General features: G+C 33.2%; 3 protein-coding genes across 3 annotated transcripts; 1 reads left to right on the forward strand and 2 right to left on the reverse strand.

Annotated features, from left to right (window-relative positions):
* Positions 1-6503: 6503 nt before the first annotated feature.
* LOC149904656 (uncharacterized) lies at positions 6504-9227 on the reverse strand. The gene is made up of 3 exons (XM_090107336.1): positions 9030-9227; positions 8429-8608; positions 6504-7310 (listed from the first exon to the last, which is right to left on the reverse strand). The coding sequence occupies exons 1-3, from the start codon at positions 9182-9184 to the stop codon at positions 6518-6520; spliced, it is 1128 nt and encodes a 375-aa protein (XP_089963462.1). The 5' UTR covers positions 9185-9227; the 3' UTR covers positions 6504-6517.
* Positions 9228-12525: 3298 nt separating this feature from the next.
* On the reverse strand, positions 12526-17677 carry LOC149904657 (uncharacterized). The gene is made up of 7 exons (XM_090107293.1): positions 17468-17677; positions 17176-17376; positions 13875-14054; positions 13729-13801; positions 13541-13639; positions 13001-13069; positions 12526-12803 (listed from the first exon to the last, which is right to left on the reverse strand). Exons 2-7 carry the CDS (start codon positions 17365-17367, stop codon positions 12526-12528), a joined length of 891 nt encoding a protein of 296 aa, XP_089963419.1. The 5' UTR covers positions 17368-17376; positions 17468-17677.
* Positions 17678-18440: 763 nt separating this feature from the next.
* LOC149904658 (uncharacterized) lies at positions 18441-19890 on the forward strand. Its single transcript, XM_090107365.1, has 3 exons — positions 18441-19139; positions 19260-19359; positions 19592-19890. The coding sequence occupies exons 1-3, from the start codon at positions 18526-18528 to the stop codon at positions 19790-19792; spliced, it is 915 nt and encodes a 304-aa protein (XP_089963491.1). The 5' UTR covers positions 18441-18525; the 3' UTR covers positions 19793-19890.
* Positions 19891-23707: the final 3817 nt, after the last annotated feature.

Below are 23707 nucleotides of genomic sequence, written 5' to 3' on the forward strand. Positions count from 1 at the left end.
AATAGATTTAAGCCGTTTCGGAGGAGTATGGTAATTAACATTGTCACACGGGAATTTTATATATATGGAGATAAATCATTCAATACAAAGTTTTAATTCACAAAGGTTTAATATTGTTTACAACCTTAAAAGGCAGTTCCTTAACTAAATATAGCGATTTTCATACAATAAAAATAATAATCACGCACGTAAATAAAACTGGTTTAATAAATAGTTTTTGAATTAATAATCATAAAAATTAATATAAAGGTTTACACTATAATATTAATATTTATCCTTATGTATTAAAGGTTAAATATTATGTAGATTAGAGACGATCAGCGATCTTTTGTCGAAAAATGCCGAAGACGTCAAAGAAAACTATATACCTATTTTTTACAAATACTCATGTATTTAAAATTTTCATTGTAAACTAGCGGTCCGCCCCGGCTTCTCCAGGTACATATTTACGTTTTCTCTCCATAAGAACCTACTCCAAGTCATATTACTTATAAAATATCTAAGAATTAACGAAATCGGTTCAGCCGTTCTCGAGTTTGGGCTTACCAACACTCAGCTATTCATTTTTATGATATTATTGTAAATGTACGTTGACCGATTGAGCATTCTTACAATGTGAAATTTTAACTTGTGTTTAAATCAATCGCTATGATACATAAAATTTTATGCCTAATATTTTTGTGTATACAAATATTATATTTATATTGTTATAGAATTGACTATTTCAATCATATAAATAGCCAATTCTATTGTTGTACCTCGTTATGTATTATCAAACTTTCCCACATTTTTTGTACCTAAGTAAAGAAACTACATGCATAATTTCTCATTTCATATAATTTTATACAAGCAATCATCCATACTAATATTATAAATGCGAAAGTAACTCTGTCTGTCTGTCTGTTACTCAATCACGCCTAAACTACTGAACCAATTTGCATTATATTTGGTATGGAGATATTTTGATACCCGAGAAAGGACATAGGCTACCTTTTATTGTGAAATATGTACCACGGGCGAAGCCGGGGCGGACCTCTAGTTTCTTATAACTACAAAGAATGTGTGAATGAAGTATGTAAGTGTATAATTAAAACAATTAAAGGATCAATCATAATACATTTAGAATCAAGAGATACATAATATTAAAATTTTTGAACTCTGTCTTAGATTTTGTAATTAATATTTTTTTGCTATTAGAGTATATTATAAATGCGATATGATAATGCTCATAAAAAACTAGTTAGCACACTTGTATAGCAACTATACAAAATTATAATATATAACATAAAAAGTATAATCCAAAATATTCCGAACAACAATAATTAGGCAGTCAGTCAACAGTAAAAAGGTTGTCTTGTTTATCATCATTTATAATTTACTAGCTGTTGCCTGCGGTCTCACCCGCATTGCTCCGGTCTTGTGAGTCTTAGGGTAATGATATTATATAGCGTATAGCCTTTCTCGATAAATGGGCTATCTAACACCGGCAGAAGTTTACAAATCGGCCCAGTAGTTCCTAAGATTAGCGCGTTCCAACAAACAAACAAACTCTTCAGCTTTATAATATTAGTATAGATAATCCGTTTATTATTCACACAAATCTGCACTTTTAGATATTCGTAACAACGATTGTTTCATAGAAGCAGACGTCCTGAGCGTGTACTTCTAATAGAAACATTTCTTACTATGACCCAAATTATGGAATGTATCTACACTCTACAGTGATCGTGAGTCGCTGCATATCTACGATGTCAGCAGTTGAACCTCGTCACCTTGCTATTGTAATCAGAAAGAGGCATATTATTGTTTCATCCACCTATCGGTTTATTTTAGAGACCATGCGACTTGAACAATTATAAAAAAGTAATTGTGTACTATCATGTTGATAGAGGTGAATTCCATGTTGTGAATATTTACAGACACTGTAATTCTATAATTTATTATAGTATGTTCTGTGGATAGAGTATTTATACATTTACAAATACTCTGAGAATCTATGCAACGCACAAATTTCTATCAATTAAATAAATATCAATAATGACTAAATATCATATCATGTTATATCACATTACATAAAACATATTGATATAAGAATCCTCATTAAAAATTTGAAAAGGATTGAATACAAACATAACTATTCACACAGAGTAAAATCGACGAGAACGGAATACATATTTGAGGAGTCTTCGTTGTCAAGGTTATATACAGACAGACATCCTTGCATATTAGATCATTGCGCTATTCCTTAAATTATTTTGCTTATTTATCACCAACCCACAAAATGACTAACTTAAACAAGATAACGAAATACTGTTTATTCTATAAAACATTTATTCTGTAAAAACATCTTATAATTTTTATGTTGCAAAACGAAGCTCAAAGCCCTTGCAGTGAAAAGTTAATTATAAATGTGGTAAAAGTCTGTAAGGCAATTTAAATAAAGATAGGCAATATAAATATTAAGACACTGAAATAAAAATCCGTATTACGAAAAATTCAAAAATATGTCGTAAAAATTAAACGTAAAAGACCACTATGAAAAAGTAAACATATGTCAAAGTGTATCAATGGAGTTAAATAATTCATATTTCGTTAGGATGACTAAGGCATGAGCAACAATTTTAGTATTTAAGATCTACGTCCGGTATAAATGCAATTCTTATTGCCTAGAACCTACACCGTTGACATAGGTACGGCACATTATTAGTTTCACAATAAAGTGAGAGGAGGCATGAACGCTTCTCCAAGATTGTGCGTCGCTTATACCCACGATGCCTATTTGATCTTGACATTTATTGTTTATCATAGCTGAGGAATGTGTAAAGGATGGTACTTTCCTGTAATCGGTGACAATGTTATAGTTGTATTGTCTATATGTATGTATAATGAGCAATAGTAGGTTAAGTACCAAAGTCGTTATTATTTAATCGAAGATATGTTTTGGTTTAATCAGGCGTCGATCCTGAAAGCGTCCTTGCACTGTCACAAGAAGCATTATGTATTACGAGTATATACGTTATGGTTTAATGATGGACAAAGGAGTTAGGTATCTAAAAATTGCAGGATGTCTTAGAAAATGCAAATTACTGCACTTTTATCATGTATGGTCTATGGAATGGTTGCCATGTATAAGATAAAATATATTTTGGTCAGAATGTCATCATTAATAACATGAAACATAAATACGGACAAATGGCTTTAGAATTTACATTTGCACTTACACTATATAATGTAGAGTTAAGGTACCTACTCTTTATCTCTACATTATCATCATCGTCACCAAAAGATATCCAAATATATCGCAGTTCTGTGCATTAATGAATAATTTTCTTTTCTCATACGTCCGTCAGGTGCAGATTGCCAGTCTACTTTCTTTAACTGTGTAGATTTTGAATAGGTATACCGAACCTAGTACAATTTTACGGTAACATAATATTATATATTTCAACTTTCAAGACAAATTAAATAAAAGAAAACAAGAATGAAACTATCTAAGCTGGAAGAATATGCCGGACTCCCATATATAGGTACTTTTCTTATAGACTACAAGCCCGCATATGAAAAAAATATGGGTCAAATGAACCACCACGGGACATATCTAGTACGAAAGAAGAGCAAAAAATAATAAGATTCATCACTATGCCGTCACTTGTAAGCTGTCCAACTGAGTGCAGATGAGAATTGAAAAGTACAGGTAGACTCGGTAAATTTTGGTCATATATTTTTGTACGGCATTCTTAACCATCGATAGATCCATTAAAAATAATAAGAAACCGCTCAGTGCCGTACAAAAATGTTGGTCCACCAAGTCGGAATTTTTATTTAATTTCCGAGAGTTACCGGGGGTAAATTTGGTCATTTGACCATGTACGGCATCTGTGTCATACTATTGCTATACTGCTTTTAATCCATTATTCCGCAACGCCGTACAAAAATCATGGGGACAAGGGGAGAAAATCGAGAGTTGTAATCCCCTCTCTTTCCCCACTCCAGGGGGTCATTTGACACAACACGAAATAAATTTATTTTTAAAGTATTTTATGCATAGATAATATTTTTTCATGTGCCGTACATTTTCGTTGGTTCAAAGGGGAAAAATCTGAAAAAGAAAAAATCCATATAACGAAATGTTTGCTTTATATTTTGATAATAAAATATAAATATACATTAATATTAAGAAGCTCGAGGTGGTTAATTATCACCTTGGAAAGTTGGAGTCAAGTGGAATGGACTCCGTTAAATTGATGAACTAATAAAAAAGCTATGAACGAAAAGATGTGAATTATATGCAATCAGCCCATGAATACAGGTAAAGTCACAAGCAAATGCTAGTATTATATACATATTCAAAATGTACAAGTAAAGCGCTTTCAAATGATACCAAACACGGCATATTTATCTTAACTTTATTTTTTTACTCTGTATGTTTTGTCCGCTAGAGGGCGCCACATTAGATTTTGTGAAACCCCATATAGCCTTTAGCTAGCTGGTCACTGGTTATCCAGTGAACAATTCAGACGCTTCTAATGATATGTCATTTGTCGAATTCTGATAAGTAGTTTAGAAGTTACGAGGGAATAGATGAACATACATACATGACCTGTCAAAACCATAACCCTCCTTTTGCTTTGCCGTAGTTGGGTAAAAATATGTTAATGCCGTACTGTATCATATGGCCATAAACATAAAGCACCCTTAAAATTGTAGCTTTCGTCGCTTTCATCAGCCTAAAAGATGTGGTCTGCACAAAAATGTACGGCATCGTTTTTTCCTAATTTATCTATGTTAATACTATTTAAAACAACGAATAAAGTGTAGAAAACTATTATATTTCATTAATTTACGATGTTTAAACTTTAACAAAATTTCTGGTTTTGCATTTCTTTATAACTTTTTTTAGAACGGTTTCTTTTGAACGGCAATACTATACAACAATTGAATTTTACAATATCATGTTAAAAAAAAAGTTCCCGTACAGGGTCAAATGACCTTACAGCTCTTTATATCAAGAATTCGATGAAATTAAGATGATTATTGGTATACATTTAAAAGAACAATTATTTTTTGACGGCATTGCTTTTAATAGTACTTTTGAGTGCTAGATAATGTTTTGGAACCGAAGCCGTACTTAGTCAAATGACCCCCTGGAGTGGGGAAAGAGAGGGGATTGCAACTCTCGATTTTTTCCCCTTGTCCCCATGATTTTTGTACGGCGTTGCGGAATAATGGATTAAAAGCAGTATAGCAATAGTATGACACAGATGCCGTACATGGTCAAATGACCAAATTTACCCCCGGTAACTCTCGGAAATTAAATAAAAATTCCGACTTGGTGGACCAACATTTTTGTACGGCACTGAGCGGTTTCTTATTATTTTTAATGGATCTATCGATGGTTAAGAATGCCGTACAAAAATATATGACCAAAATTTACCGAGTCTACCTGTACTTTTCAATTCTCATCTGCACTCAGTTGGACAGCTTACAAGTGACGGCATAGTGATGAATCTTATTATTTTTTGCTCTTCTTTCGTTCTAGATATGACCCCTGGTGGTTCATTTGACCCATATTTTTTTCATATGCGGGCTTGTAGTCTATTAGCCCGACTCAGTTTATTTTAATTTGTAATTAATTACCTATAGGTACTTATTTTTCAAGCATTATTTCTTTTTTGAACGACGTTCCTTTATTCCGGTCGACAAGTCTTTCGTTATTTTACCATTTAGAGGTGGCCAATGCAAACGGAAAATATTCATGGTCTGTAGTGGTCACTTACCATAGTGTGTGCTTGGCATAACAAATACAAGCTACTAATTATTTCGTTGTTCCTTAACAATTTTTTTCTGGTTTCAAAATTATATCGATATTTATGTTAGCTACGTTCTATGTAAAGTGCTTGAAACATTTCTATAAATAATAGGCCACGTTTACAATGGTTTAAAAGATGTTTGAATTCTGTGTTGTATTATTTCTATATTATATTGTGAGTTAATATTACGTTAATCTTATATATAAAAATGAATCGCAAAATGTGTTGGTAAGCGCATAACTTGAGAACGGCTGAACCGATTTCGTTAATTCTTTTTTTATTATATTCCTTAAAGTACGAGGATGGTTCTTATGTAGAGAAAACGTAAACATGCATCACGGGCGAAGCCGGGGCGGACAGCTAGTACAAATATAAAAAGATTATTATTTGGAAATAATTTCCATTTAATATGGAAATAAGAAAAGGTTAACAAGAATAATACCAACTAAACAAACCAAATAATATAATTTAATATAGAGATACTTCGTGATTAACAAGTTTAATTACATTTATATAACTTAATGACTAAACTTTAATCGTGTCAACATCACAGAATCGTGACGTGATATCACATTTTTATTAAACTTTTACTCAATGCGTATGTAATAATAACACCCGTACCAAAGTGACACGCTTCATAGAAGTAAATCACAAGATTATACAAAAAATTGTGCTCGCGAATTTTTTTTATAACATTAATCATTTATTTATGCAGAAATTGTCGTTGAGCTAATTTCTTCAGGTACCGTAGTCGGGCCAGTGGTTGATTGTTCATTTTCGGTCGATTGTTGTTGACCATCAGTTGAAACATTTTGTTCGTTTGATTGTGTTGATGCTGGTTGTTCAGTATTTGCGGCACTGGTTGAAGTAGGTTCTGCTTCTGAAGCGACTGTTGAACTTGGCTGTTCATCTACAGCTGCGGTTGTAGATTCCTGTTCAGGTATGGAGGTGGATACTGACGATTCCAAATCTTTTTGTGGTAGAGAAGTAGTAGTAACATCATTTTCTTGTGTTACAGCTTCAGGTACTGTTGAAGAAGCAGGTATAGTGGAAGATTCCTCACTGGGTGTTGAATTTGCTATTTCTTCGGTAGGACCTACTGAAGATGTCTCCGCATTCTCTGAAGCAGGTGTAGCTACGATTTCACTTGCAGGAGTAGCGAAGGATGCACCGCTCAACTCAACAGGTGCTGCCTTGGTTGTCTCTGCGATAGAAGAAGGGCTGGCAGGTGCAGATTCAGTGTTTGCTTTTGTCTCAGATAGTTGTTCATTAGGTTTTGGTGACGATTCAACGGTCTTGCTTTCTGATAATGCTGATTGGGAAACAATAGCAGGTGTAGCTTCTAACTTTGATATTTTTAGTACAGAAGCAGATTCTGCACTATCGCTCTTTAATGCACGACCAGACTTTTCCGCCGAATGGGATGATACTGAAGAAATTCCTGGTACTCTTGGTATGTGATCACCAATGGGTTGGAAGCCATTTTCATCAGCTATATACCTGTAATAATAAAAATCAAATCATTTTTATAAACATATTATAATACAGTGCAACGTTCCTAATGTCTTAAAATAATATGAAGACCATAATTAAATATGAGAACTAGGTCATGAGATGACTATTAATTTTGATAAATATTATTGAGCCTATAGAATTATTTTATTATTATTTGACTTAAATATTAAAAGCATTAAAAATATCAATGCTGCATTGTTCCAAGCATGCAGAGTACTGAAATTATATCATACAAGAAACGTTATTTATTTATTAGAGTACATTTGGTTAATACAGATTCAAATATCACAAAGTGGTTTCATTTAACATCAGCTGCCATATCTATTAACACATACAGTAAGTGTTAAATTTATCATGTTGGCCTTGATTTGAAACTCATTTAATTCGAAACTGAGATATGTTTAATACAAACAATAATATGATTCAGGTCTTAAAAGGGAATTCATTGGATCAATCTCAAGGTATTCACTGTACAGGGCTCATTTAGTCATATTTGCATACAATTACCCCATTAATAACATACGAATGGGTGGTAAAAGATAGAATTAAGTGATTCTTAAGTTTTAATTTGGATTAATAAATGGTTTCTTCTTATTTTTACGTACAAAATATTATATTGATAAACTGCACAATGTATGCGTCCAAATGTGACATGTTTGTACCTAACCAACAAATTATTCAATTAATGATTTATATTTTATTTATTTTTTATAATATAATTGTGGTCAGGGACCTAATAATATCTTCATTGATTTTTATAAAAAATTCCACCTAATTAAAATATTATGGTAATTTGTGTTAAAATGAACCTTGTCAACAATGCCCTATCATATTGAACTTTAAACTTTTATTCAAATCCTGTTTTTGTAAATTTGTAATTTAAGTATTTTGTTTTTTAACAAATAGTATATTAAATTTTAATGCTATTCAAATTACAATAAACCGATATATCTTAATAAAACTATTTTATTTACGTTTGTTAAGGTACACGAAAACCTTTGTACCTTTACTTATGGGGATAAAATACGAGAAATAGGGCAGAACAACATCTGCTGGGGCAGCTAGTACTATAATATCCTGTTATTCTTATAAGTAAATCTTACGTCACAGTGATGACAGTTCCGTCAGGAGCTGTATACGAGTAGGAGCCTCTTTGGACGTGAATCTCGTTGCTTTCATCGCTCTCACCGCCCTCGTTGCTGCTCGCGGACCGCCCTTCAAGTTTCGGCAGAACTTTCTCGTAGGCGGTCTCTTCGCGTTTGATGCCATTTCCGGTTTCATAGCTGTATGAAATGATTGATGTTACTCGTGTTTTTTATAGGAATATATGGAATATACAATATATTCCATATATTCCTATAAAAAAACACGAGTGTGTTTGTTTATGGTTGTAATAAGAATTGGGATAGCAACCAAAATATGTTTATGAGTGCTATATACGCTGAGTTTTACAATCGTACATGAATTCTGAAATGCTTTGCAGAAGTCATTCTTGACTCAAATATAAATATTTTGGAAAAATAATCATTTTCTGCTGTTATACACACTAACTAGATTTTATTAAGATTTTTGAAATTTAAATAAAAATATAATCTATCGATAAAAAATGTTAAAAGAGAACATTAAAATAAGGATAATTAAAATTAAATCTATAGTCAAGGAGACTGGATTGTATCCCAATATTTTTAGTGACTTAATAAATACCTGAACTTGTATGTTCCATTAGCGTCTAATTCATCCGACTGTGAAACTATGGGAATCACCGTGGGTTGTTGTTTTTCGAGAGGAACAACATCGACAGGCGGGGCCGCAAAGACGCAAGCCGCCGCCCAACTTAAAAGCACTATTTTGCTAAACATTATTATTAAGTAGTGATCACTTCCCAAAAAACACTAATGAATGATACTTCCAGACTTCATGACGACTTATATGTAAGATTCGTCTATTTACACTATCCTCCCCCCGCCTTCCGGTGGAGCCTTAGCGTACGCTAAGTACTTCAACCTTAACGGTTGACTGATGTATTCTTCGGAAAATTGCACAATCGTCGAGGTGTCAATATATGACATGAAGGGTGACGATCGCCTGTGATCTAACCGGCTGCCTTATTACGGATCTTGCAGACGATCAGCAACAACCAAAAATTGCGCAATAGTTGTTGTCAAACGTCTATTTCTTATTACGTAAAAGCAGACAACAAGCAGACAATCTGCCGTCAACAGTGCTGCCTCTGTCGAGCAACTGAAAAACTAAAAATGCAGTTGTCGCTAATAAAAACTCAAAGGTTGCTTTGCAAATGGTATTAGCTATGACTTGCGACAGCAACACGACAGCAACTACCAAGCAATTGATTTGTCAAATATGCGACAGCTCTAATGCTTGTTGTTGACTTGTTGCTGGTTGTAATAGGAACAATAAAGTATATAAAAATCTCAAAATAAAATAAAAATTATATGTAGTTTAGAAGATTGATTCTTAACTGAGATCATCGAATACTTAAAAAACTTATTAAAATATATTACGGTAAGTGTGCAAAATATTTTCATCGGTCTAGAAAAGGTGTTCGACAAGTTTTCGAGTATAATTTTACTAATAATTACATATTAAATTTACTTTCGGGAATATTAATCATACCTTCTTAGACAGTTTTATATAAAATGGCACGAGCATTCTTATTAATTGAGGCACTCGAGGCCGAAGTTAGAAGACAAGAAGCTCATGATGTGGCTCAGTTACGGCGAAGTCTTCGTAACCAAGCAAGGACTTTGAGCATGACAGATGTTGAGTTCAAGGCACACTACAGAATCTCCCAAGATTCATTTGAAGAGTTGTGTTATGGACTAGCTCCACTAATGGCTAGATCAAAGAGGCAAACAAAGGTTTCTGTAGAGTGTAAGGTAAGAAATTGTTATAAATTCTTGACTTGAATACATTCATAATATTGTTAGCAGCATTGCAAGACCATGTTTGTAGTCTGCCCATTTATTAAATTATAATAATCACTTTTCAGGTCTTAACAGCTCTGTCTTTCTATGCAACGGGTTCATACCAAAAGCCAGTAGGAATGAGCTTTTTGCATGGTTTAAGCCAGCCTAGTGTGTCAAATGCTGTGAGAGAAGTGACAACAGCACTAAACAATATTAATATACTGAATAAGTATATTAAATTTCCACAAACACAGCAAGAAAGAAATATCATCATTAACAAGTAAATTTCTATACCTATTTGATATGTACCATGAAAGTTTCACATATCATTAATTTTGTCTATAATTCCAGATTTTATAATAAATTTGGAATTCCTGGTGTCCTGGGCTGTGTTGATGGTACACATGTGGCATTAGTGAAGCCTTCAGAGCATGAAGAACGTTTTTTTAACAGAAAACATTATCATTCTAGAAATGTTCAAATAGTAAGTACTCACTTACTTAACTAAGCTTTTATTTATTTATTACCTATATTTAGTTTGTACGAACCTTTTATTACTACAATTATTAAAAAACTGACTTGCACAATGTTTCTAATACTGTGAGAATATAAGAATTAATTTCTTGTAAATAATGTTTTTTTTAGATATGTGACAGTGATCTTAATATTTTAAATGTGGATGCTACTTTTGGCGGAGCTACTCATGATGCATATATTTGGCGCAATTCGGAAATAAATAATCATTTGCAGCAGCTTCATAATAATGGTGAAAGCATTTGGTTATTAGGTAATTATTTTTTGTATTATTAATGTAGTGTGTGTGTTAAGTGTAACAGAATTAATGTTCAAAAATACCTGTTTACTAAATATTTTAATTTTATTATTTATTTTATTTCATTTTTAGATATCAATTTTGTAGTAATTTATACATTATAAAACACTGACTATGCTTTACATTTGCAGGCGACTCTGGATATCCACTGCGGCCATGGCTTCTGACTCCTATTGTTAACGCTGTTCCTGGGACTGCAGAAGAGCATTACACAAATGTCCACTGCAGTGCTAGGAATACTGTTGAACGTTGCATAGGAGTTTTGAAAACTCGTTGGCGATGTTTGTTGGCACATAGAGTACTGCATTATGACCATCACACTGTAGCCAAAATCATAAATGCATGCTGTGTTTTACACAACATCGCTAACCAACAAGGAACAGAAGTCATAGAGCTATCAGATGAATATACTAGACATGATTCTGACCGCCAAATATCTGACACCATCAGCATTGATGATGAAACACACCAATTAGAACGTGGTCGTTTACAGCGATCACTTATTATGCAGCGTCTATGGAGGGAGAGGAGACCATAGCCTTTATTTAGCGTTGTACAAACTTTTTCTAGTATTTAAACCTAAGAATATTTATATTTATATAGCAGAAACCAATGATGATATCATTGTTAATATTTGTGTGTGGTTAACAAATATACTGAAATAAAGGCACTAACTCACCACCTGTAATGTAACGTTACAAAGTCGAGCATTACATAGGCAAGCTAGGAATAACTGTCATCACAAAATCGAACCTGAAATGTTAGATTATAGATTGTGAGGAAGCACCTTATTCAAAAAGAATGTACTTGAACTATCTGTAGGTACTTACTAATAATTGTGTAGAGATAAAAATATTATACATAGCAAAAGTAGTTTATGATAATAAGTAGTTAATTTAATACTGTTCACTGATGATATTATTTTAAATTTAAGAGTTTAGTTTGGGCATATAATATGTAATTGTAATAATTATTTAAATTTTTTCTGGTTATTATTGTATCGTTATTATTTGGTTACTTATTTTTAGTTTTACAATTTTTAGATTATTAGAAGATTTAGATTATGTTTAGATTATAATTATAATGATTATCTTGTGTACTGAACCTTTCTATTTTTGTGGTGTGATTGTGTGATGCAATAAACATGTCTATGTATGAGTCAATGTGTACTGAAACCTTAGGTATGTACCTTCTACCTTCATATTTCACTTGTGTAAATTAATTCAATTTTTTATATCAGATATTTCAAATATTAATAACTATATTAGTAAAAAAAATGAAATATTTTCAAATAAAACAATTTTAAAAATGTGAATGAGAAAAATGTCACAATATAGAATGTATAAGAATAATAATTAATCAGATTTTGAATACTTAATGTCAAAAATAATGAATTTGGAATTAAAATAATGATAACACAAACAATAAAATAAAATAAATGTTATTTATTTTCTAAACAATTTTTTAATACATTGGTTAGTTCGCGCAGCGCCTGAGCCATAGTCTCTGTAAGGGCTAGTTGTCTGCGCGATATATCTAACTCGTCCCTCCTAGCCTCTGCAATTATCATCATTGCATCTACCAGCTTCTGCTCCGCGTCGATCCGTCTATTTTCCATATCAACGATCCAAGACGAGTCAACTCTTTGACGAGTCCTGAGATCAGATATATTTCGGCTCCTAACAGAGCTCCTGGGTAGTCGCCGTGACACTGGACTATCTGTAAAAAAAAAATATTATAATTACAACTAAATAATTTAAAGCATTCGTATTTCAACTTTCAGTTCATAGGAAGCACCACCAGCTTTCAAGTAAAAAAAAAGAAAAATTAAAATTTGTTCAACCAGTCGATAGTTCTGACTTCTGACATCAAAAATATTAAAAAATAAAAGTGACAATTAGAACTATATATCTGACCAGCATTTGATCTAGGACCCCGCGTCCTGTTAGGGTCAGCAGAAGCCGGTGCCTGCACTCTATCTGAAACTAATAAGATAGGATATTTTGAAGCAACAGTATGTTTGCAATTTTGAAATATTTTAATCATTTGTCAGGTTTAAAACAATATAGATAATCGCATGTATAATAAATATTATACATGCGAAAGTAACTCTGTCTGTCTGTCTGTTACGCAATCACGCCTTAACTACTAAACCAATTTGCATTAAATTTGGTATAGAGATATTTTGATACCCGAGAAAGGACCTAGGCTACTTTTTACCCCGGGACATAGGATAGGTTTTATTCCGGAAATCCCACGGGAACAGGAACTATGCGGGTTTTTCTTTGACTGCGCGGGCGATGCCGCGGGTGGAAAGCTAGTTCAATATAAATCTCTATGAAAATACCAAATTTTACCTAAATTGTTAAGAGTTACATATAATAACAACTGATTGTTTATGTAGGTATGTTTTTCTTATATTATTTATGTAATGTAGATGTATAAGTTCAACTAACAAACTTTACCAGTATTTCCTCTCGTTGATGGTGATATTGGCGTTGTGGTCTGCCCAATATCTATGAGCCGTTCACTGGCTGGTGGTGGTGGAGAAGACTCTAAAATTGAAAGGGTTTTGGATAAATTATATACTTAAGTAACAGATTTTTTTTCACTCCGAAGTTGGTTAAAATAAATGTCTGTTTACCTATGGTTATCTCTACACATTCAGTTGCTATATCCTCATAGATGGCCGAGGAGGTACTTGGTGTTGGTATAGGCTGCAATGCAAAAATATGATTATAATCATTACATATTAATTTCAAGGATAAAAGACTATTTTTTTTCTCTTACAAATGCTGGCACTCTATGCTGAGTATCTCCATATGCAGCACCCTCTCCAATAATGGCCAACACCTTTTTATCAATTTCTGATAAGTCGTCTTTACAAGCCGGCCCACCACCAGTACCAGAAGCTGCCCGTCTTTGGGCTGATGCCCTCGCCTTTACCTTATGCTTCAGGTCAGCCCAATACTGTAAGCATAATGCATGCAAGCTTATTTAAATTTATTTGTTTGAAACCCACAGCTCTTAATATACATATATATATATATATATATATATATATATATATATATTTACATCATACAATCTTTTTGGCGTCATGCACGTCGTGCATCATTACGACGTCCCCCAGTTCCCCTTGCTTTTTTTAACATGTGTTAATGAATATTGCTTAGTTTTTCGATAGCCAGCTCCGTGGGGTACGTCATTTTCGAATAATTTAATTTTTCGCGATATTCTTCTTGCGTTCGTGCCGCAACATTTTTGAACCCCGAACCATGCTCATAAATTATAGGCGTCCTGGATATATTGATCGTGATTTATCTATCGCATCGACTATCTAGCGTCCTCATAGCATGAACGGCATATTTTGTGAGTGCGACGTTGCCAGATTTCGGTTTCTTTTATTAACGCTTGTCTTTTCATTTATACTAATTTCGTAAGATCTATACATATACGGATGCACATTATTTTTATATCATTTATTATTATCTATATACACAACTAAGTAACAATGGATTTTGATAAAGTTTAGTACACAAATAGTTTATAATAAGAGAAAGAAAATTAAGCTCATGTCTGTAATTTTTACATGAAAAATCGCAGGTAGTTGCTAAAATAACAAGCATATAATTATGTACATGTTTATCTAGTCTATTTTTTTATAAGACAATTAGGTAGGTAATAACTTTATTTGTGAACCAATATTATATATGGACGTCAAATATTATATACGGACGTCCAATATCTATATACGGACGCCTAATAGCTATATACGGACGTTAAATAACCTGGCTACTTTAATTGTAAAAATGTGGCACTATTTTTTTTGAAGTGAAACTTCTTTATCGGGGTGGGAAAAAAATTTAGTGTAACATTTTTTCGTTACGCGCCATCTTCTTATTATATACAACCACGCGTGATTCGACGTAAATTATTTTTTGAAAAATAAGGTCATAAAGAAGTTTCACTTCTTACGTGTGTACACTAGTACACGCACACATTTCTTTTTATAATCGATAGGCCATCGTTTGACCACAATCCCACCTGAGTAAAAGCGACGATGTGGTCTACTTGGGTACACGTCTGCCTAGGAGAAGCCTATTCACCCTAGCTTTGAAGAGGTCCAGGTTGTATTGCTCAGGAAAAATAGTGGTAGGGAGTGAATTCCATTGTTTGGCTGTTTTAATTATGAAAGAAGACTCGAAGCGACGAGTTCGAATGTTAGGGATATCCACAATGAAAGGATGAAACCCCTCGACACGCTTCGAACTACGATTGAGGGATAATTTACTATTTAAGGCAGTACTGTTTGGCTACAAGCTACTGTATGATGGAAATACTGTTACCAATCGTGTTGCATCACTTGCACCATATTGGATTATTCTCATTTGTCCCCACAGATTTTCCCGGGATCAATGGGAATTATTGGCATTTAGTAGGAAGATATATTTTTAGAGAGAAGAAGAGAGATTTTGAGAATATCCCACTAGATTTGAATTGAACATTCGTATATAGCAATTGGACGTCCGTATATATAGCTATTGGCCGTCCGTATAAAGCTATTGTACGTCCGTTCAATATAAACATATTTACTACTAGGTTTCCGCCCGCGGCTTCGCCCGCGCAGTCAAAGAAAAACCCGCATAGTTCCCGTTCCCGTGGGATTTACGGGATTTCGTCATTTTCCCGGGATAAAAAGTAGCCTATGTCCTTTCTCGGGTATCAAAATATCTCCATACCAAATTTCATGAAAATTGGTTCAGTAGTTTAGGCGTGATTGAGTAACAGACAGACAGACAGAGTTACCTTTGCATTTATAATATTAATAATATAGTATGGATGTTGTTATTTTAACTGAAAGTTACGATCGTGGTCTTTTCGCTTTAAATCTTATGGCTTATAAAGAATTTCACCCACGATAAACACTACTGTTCCGCTACCGTCGCTTAAATTTCCTCCAATTTGGTAACATTTTTCATAACTGCTCCACTCCTATTAGCTTTAGCGTGATATTATATAGCTTATAGACTTACTTACTTAGACAACACTGAAAGAATCAAATCAATCAAATCGTACTAGTAGTTCCTGAGATTAGCGCGTTCAACCAAACAAACGAACTCTTCTGCCCCGTAGGTGATAGCTTGATAATATGTAGCCTATAGCCTGACCCGACCTCTTAGTAATATTCATGCATAATTTCAAGTAAATCCATGCATGAGTTTATCCCGGACGTACATACAGACAAACAGACAAAAATTCTAAAAACTATATTTTTGGCTTCTATATCGATTGTAGATCACGCCTCAAGTATTCTTTTAAAAAAATCCAGTAACTGCACGTATTTTTTTTTGAAACTTTCACTGACTTTTTTAAAAGTTTAAATAAACTCGGGCTCCTAATGATACGCAACGCGTACACCTCCTACGGCGAATATATTGTTATAATTGCAGTCAGTGGTAAATATTATGATTGTGATCTATTGTTGCGAACGAGCTGGCAACGTCGCAGTTGTGGACGCCAAATACGCGGAGTCGGAGTCAGGAAATCTCCAAGTTATACGACTGTAAATATACGCGCGACAGCAGCGCCTCATCTGCGCTAAGATTTTTTCTGGAACTTTTTAATATATTATTGCAGCCATTTAAGCGATATTTTGGCATCTATCGATATTTGTCCTACGGTTTGTCAGGACCAATAGGACGTAAATGCCACTGGCTATCAAAGTGGCGTCCAGTATTCGGACGCCAAAAGCAGGTGGACGCCAGTTTAAATGCATTTTTGTCTTCAGAGGACGGCTGTTTGCTTGAGGGATAAATATATATATATATATATATATATATATTATATATAGTTTATATAAACTTTTTTTTAACCTTTTATAAACTATAATTTTATGCATCAATATGGAATTGATGTACTAAAAATGCAAGTAGGTAGGTATAGACAGCTATTTAGTATTTCTATTTTCTGTGGTGTAAAAATACACACATGGCGGTGTGAAATCAAGTGATGTGTTAGAAATATGAGCAAAAAGGATTCAAATTGTATAGAAATAGCAAATAAATAATTCTTTATCAAATATACTTACACGTTTCCAGCGATATCCAGATTTTGAGGCACCACTGCCATGGGCGTTTAATTTGGAAGCTAGTTCTTCCCACTGGCGATCGACTGTTTCTTTCGATCGTGGACCCAAACCAACGCCTTTGGCCAGAGCCTGATGCTCCATTAAATAATTAAGGAGGTCCTCTAATTGAGACTTGGAAACTCGGTGTTCCATTTTTTTCAACTGAAAAATTCACAATATTTTGTGAGTAAATAAGTAACGTTTAATGCATATATTGTAACTAGCGCCTTCATAAACAAAGAGTTAGACTTACCTACTTGTGCAAAATTACGAAAATTGTAACACTAATATTCACCGCTGAGCACAAACCACGACAAATCACATTCACGAACTGATTACTGAATACCTTTCCCATATCCCAGTAATAATATATTACGTTGTTTATGTGACAAGACCCACTTACAAGGGTTATCGCAAAAAAAATCCCTGGAGTGGTCATGCTGGGATCCATCCACTTCACAAGTTTCTTAATCTTTTTTGCTAACGCAGATCACAGATGTGACGCAGTTATGAATATGAGAGCGAGTATTGTTTAATGTTTAACAAACATACGTAGTACCACCAGTTGCCACCTGATTGTGAGTGGCGCTGCTTTCCATACAAAATCAAGTGCATCGGTCGCAGGAAGCAGATGTTGTGCGACAGCGGCGCAACAGCTTACATAATACGAAATTTTTTGACGTTTCGCGACCAGTCGCAAACCTGTCGCGTTGCTGTTGCGCGTCGCTTGCTATCTGCTAATTTTTAGCTAATAAGGCTGCGGTACTTGTCACGAGGTTTATCAGTTTTAGCTGAATCGTGGACTCTTAAGCTTTCGTTGATCCATGAAGACTAAGTAAGTATGTTCACAAACTGTTCTTGAAAAAAGTATAATTCTTTTATTGGTATTTCTGAGTGAGTATGTTTCAAAATTTTTACTGTTAGTTTACGAAACTACGATTATCTAAGCATATGCTTTATCTGTTGAATCCCTAAATTAATGTGAGAAAACACGATTGTATTAAAATTAGAGTAAAAAGTGCTCATGCATATCATAGTTAAGTAAATAATGGGGTTTGTAGTAAGTTTATGTAAATTGATTAAGTATAATATCACTTCCGTGATCTTAATCTGGCTATTATGTTGTTGTCATCACGAATATTATTACATAATATTGTAATAGATGGATAAAAAATAAAGGTTTTAATCTTGTTTGACTAGTGTTTCGACTCTATACAAAGCTACTGACTCATCTTCATTGTCATTTCAAACGTGTATTCGATGCGTTGTATTGCTATAAATAATTACCAAATAAATTAATTATTCAAAATAATGTTTGTGCACAAATTTGTTTTGCTTGGGACACTAATTGTAAATATTGTTTTAAGTGAGGAAATCGATGATGATATTCGTATAAACGTGCATCGGCCTAAACAGTTACCTACCTATGCACACAATCATCCACCTCTATTTGATTCAAATGACGACATTTTTGTTGGACAAAAAGAAGTAGTGCGAGTAGAAAAATCAGTAGAATCGACGCAAGACCCCGTTGATCGCAGTGAACGTGAAATTGGTGCTGTATATGTAAATAACGCCAACGAGAAGTTATCAAATACCACAAATAATAAAACAAGGAGACGAAAACTAAAAAGACGCCTGCAAAGCAATAACAATGCTACGCCTAACAATGGTATAACAAGAAGCAATCTGAAAACAGAAAATCTAAATAAAGTAAATATTATTACTACTCCTGCACCAACATTATTAGAAACAGTTAAAACCACTCCAACACCTAGTCGTGATGTAACACTTTTTCCTAAGCGTCCCATTGAAGATAGTAAAAGGATAGAGTTTCAGAGGCAGTCTCGAATTCGAGTTCCCGCTATCAAAATACTGGACTCTGAAAACTTTGTGTATTCGCACACTGGCAACTTCCATTACAGGTTAATTATTATTTTGTATTTATTAGAAAAGTTTTGTTACTATATCATTTGCCAAGACCCTAGTTTATTTCTTTATTGTGATAATAGTATATTTTACCGTATTAATTACATTTCTTTCAGCTATGATTCATCCGATGGAACGAAAGTGTCTAGCAGAGGAGAGTTACGTAATGTTAAGGAAGGCACTGGAGAAGTTGTAGAAGGAAACGTCTTCTACACGGTAATATTTCACCAGTCTTTATATTAAAAATAAATCTATAATAGAAAAAATCGAGTAAGAAATGACAAAATATTCCTCTCTGATAAGTTACATGAAAATAATCCACCTAAATGAATACCAAAGATTTTGTCCCTAATAAAAGTTAGTATAGACGACAATTCAGTCTTCAACGCTAAGTAAGAAATCCTCATCATTTTATAAAGCAAGCGCTAAAACATGTATTATATTTCAGGATCAAGAAGGAAATGACTTCAATCTATCGTACACCGCTGACGAGAATGGATATAGACCAGTAGGTGCACACCTTCCCACCCCGCCACCAATCCCGCCAGCAATTGCTCGGGCCCTTCGCTACTTGGCGACTAAGAAACCCGATGACGTCACTGAACTTCCAGAAAAGAAAACTCGAGTATTAAATAAACTACGGATATAAGGACGAATAACATTCTAAGGCTTTAAATTAAGTAGCTTAGCTAACCTATATGATAAGAAGTGATAATATGTTGACTAAAATAAATAAAGTTTTTATTATACGACATGAAATAAATAGAATTATGTAAGATTTGTGTGTTTTTGTATAAAATATAGTAATGAGCTTATGTGCAAAACTTATCCACACATACTATTGATGACAAAAAATCACACTCATAATACATGTGTAAAAATAATGTATATTTCATAATATTTTAGGTAAATATCCATGCAGAATTTAATGTACCTAGATATAGAGAAATATACAACATAAAATACATTAAGAACCAGAAAGGTGATCTAATAAATAAAAAAACTCGAATTATTTTTCACTCGCATTGTATAAAATAATCATCGCAAGATTCGATTGGTATATATGTATTATGATAAATGATGTTAATTAGATTGTCGTAGTACTAAAATAATGTTGACTTTGATGTTGAGGTTAGAAAAATATAGTTTATTTGGTAGATAATTTTATAATCTATGGTCAATAATTCAAGCAATTGAATTTTGTATGCGTTGATTTAGTTTGCAATAGACTAGTATTAACACGATTAATGTGTGTGACTATGTAAATTTACGATACTGCGCCTTTTCGCAGCCAATTTGTCGAGACAAATCTGTACAAATATTTTAACAATTAATTTTATGCAATTACATTGACCTTCATATGGACTTTGATAAAGAGCTTTTAGTGATTATCACAGGTGATTATAAAATTATTATTTCATTTGTTTGCATGTGGCTACACATGCATTTCATATTAATTATATCTATTGTAACGCATATCATATTATTATTATACTAAATTATGTTTAATATTTAAATTGACTCAAATCCTCAACCTTCTAGTAAAACCTTTACGTTAAGGAACTTTTTTTGTTAAAAAATATTGGACATTTAAACTATTATATAAGCATTTGAATACTATAACCAAACTAATCACATGTTTTAACAATAATAATTAAACAAACTAGAGCGGATTATTCATTGTTGGTTTCCTCTTGTGTAAACGCAAAGTTCTAAGAAGACATTGGCGTATTATAATTATTATAATTTTTAGAAACAAGTTCATCAATCATTAAGACTAATATTTAAACTTAATTATTATCCCCATTTACTCTAACAAAATCTAATCCTTACAAATTTAAGAAATCCTAAACCAATTATTTTGTATGTTCGTGTTTCATTAACGTCGTAACTCGTAACGTGGCGATTATATAACACTAGCTTTCCACCCGCGGATTCGCCCGCTTTGTCTAAGACCTAATAAATTATATACTAAAACTTTTCTCGTGAATCATTCTAACGAATAAATAACTAACGCATAACGCAATAAATAACGCATCAAAATCGGTTGCGTAGTTTTAAAGATATATACAAGGGGACATAGGAACAGAGTAAGCTACTATGTAGTGATGGTGTAAAATACATAAATATTTACATTTGTCATATTATGGACTATCATGAACATAGGTACTGAAAACTTAGACCGTTACTTAATTTAACAAACGCTCTCACTCATTCCTACGGTGAAAGAAGATCATATTATGTAGCAATTTGTAAAGGGAATCCTAGTGTATGGATATAATGAATTCTGTAATTTTATGATTTTTGTGTCTGGTTATAGTTAGGAGGCTTGAAAGAAACATTTGCCACTTATTCAACGTGGTGAAACATCAAGTTATCATTGAATATACCAGCCAGATGGAAAACTAATATGAAAACGTGTTTATTGCTATCTCAAACTCAAACATTCATTTATTCAATTAGACTACTATTTAGTAGCACTTTCGAATCGTCATTACATTCGATTTTTAACATTTATCACCGATCCGGAAAGCAGTATCTATGGAGAAGAATCGGCTAGAAACTCCATAGTTGCTCTTTTAAAATCAGAATTTAAAACATTTCAAAAGCTATAATAAATTCGTATAAAAACTAATACGAGTAAAATGTGAAACACAACCTTAAATATTAAGATCAGACCATGAGGTAAATAATAATTAATTACTACAAAGTTCTATATGGGGCAAAATTATATGTGAGAAGCTCAAATAACAGATCAGCCTGTTGGGCAGATTTTTGTGCATATTGGCTATGTAAAATAATGATAAATAAATTCCGTGACAAATTTTCAGTTCTTCGAATAAATTTAATGAATTGTTAAATTTTTTTTGATCAACATCCGTGACAAGAGGAAATTTTTTATGACATAATTTTAGTATTTTTTTGTTTTCTCGTCTTCTTAAATTATGCAGTGACATTTAACTAATGTATCAAAATATCGCATGCTTACATACAGCCAATTTTAATTAAATTGAAATATAATGCGTGAATGAATAGAAGAAAATTAATGGTACCGAAAATATTTTAAAATTAGGTAGATTTTCAATAAGAATTTTACGTGCGTAAAAATTATTTTTATTATGAGTATTATAATATGTACGTAGTATGAGTTTTTCTCCGTTATGTATATTTTAAGAAATAATTATTCAATTTATTATCATTGTTTTATGTTCATGTAAAAAAGTACACATTCAGTAACACAGTAAACATTCAGTTCAATTCATTCAGACATGCCTGGTCAGGACAGCTAGTCCACACCATAAACGTACTATGACCTCTTGGCCGATTGACCGAGTTATGAGTGATTGGACCATAGATGCTCGAAATATAAAAAATGCGAATAATTGTGTTGTGAATTTTAAACACGATAACCACCATATAAAGACACTCTTCATAGCTTGAAAATATATGTTGGAAGGATTATATTATAATAACTCACTTTTATGGTTTATGACCATTTTCTTCATTTATCAGTTCCAATTGTACATATTATTCCAATAAATTAAAATACTAAAATGGAATTGATATAATCATCGTGACCTTGCATCAACGTTCACCCAAACAAAACAGGTTGTAGCCGGCATATTGTGTGGTCTTTCTGTTCGATGATTCTTCTCGAATTACTTCATATTATAGTGAATATTGGGTTTTTCATAAACATTTTTTCTGAATAATTCTCAGTAATACGTATGACAATGAGGTAAAACTATACCAAGCGGCTTCTAATAAAGGGGCGAATGACTAGCCCATTAGCATAGTGGTATCATGAACACGTTTTTATTTTGAGCACTAACATATTACATACTAGCGGTCCGCCCCGGCTTCGCCCGTGGAACATATTTACGTTTTCTCTACATAAGAACCATCCTCGTACTTCAAGGATTCAAGAATTATCGAAATCGGTTCAGCCGTTCACACGTGATGCCGTGACAACGCGAAACGGGTGCAGACCCTCCGCCTTTTTATAGCTCCCGCCGCGCAGCGTGTCGAACGCGGCAACTGATACACAAAAATAATCCAGGCATGATTCTGTATTCACGCGCGATGACTTATAGCGTATTTCATGTATAACTTTGGTGTTTCTACACCGATTTACATGATTCTTTTACTATAACCTGCCCAGGAGTATGAAGAATAATTGTGCCAAATTTGGTTAAAATCCGTCGTGTAGTTTCTGTTTCTATAGCGAATATACAGACAGACAGACAGACAGACAGACAGACAAAAATTTTACTGATTGCATTTTTGGCATCAGTAGCGATCCCTTATCACCCCTTCATAGTTTTTTTTTAAATATATTTCATGTACAGAATTGGCCTCTCTACAGATTTATTATAAGTATAGATTATATTGTCTTTTGGATACATCCTTACAAAACCTATAAAACTATACTAATCTTATAAATGCCAATGTGTTTTGTTTGATTATTTGTCTCTCTATCACGTTATGATTTTTGTGTCTGGATAATATAGTTTGGGAGCTACTTTTAATTACTTCCTTATATCACACAGCCGAATCCGCCAAC

The sequence above is a fragment of the Colias eurytheme genome, chromosome 11 (genome assembly GCF_061535395.1).
Source record: "Colias eurytheme isolate Ceu_HAF_F1 chromosome 11, ilColEury1 Martin Lab GWU primary, whole genome shotgun sequence".
Classification (NCBI taxonomy): domain Eukaryota; kingdom Metazoa; phylum Arthropoda; class Insecta; order Lepidoptera; family Pieridae; genus Colias; species Colias eurytheme.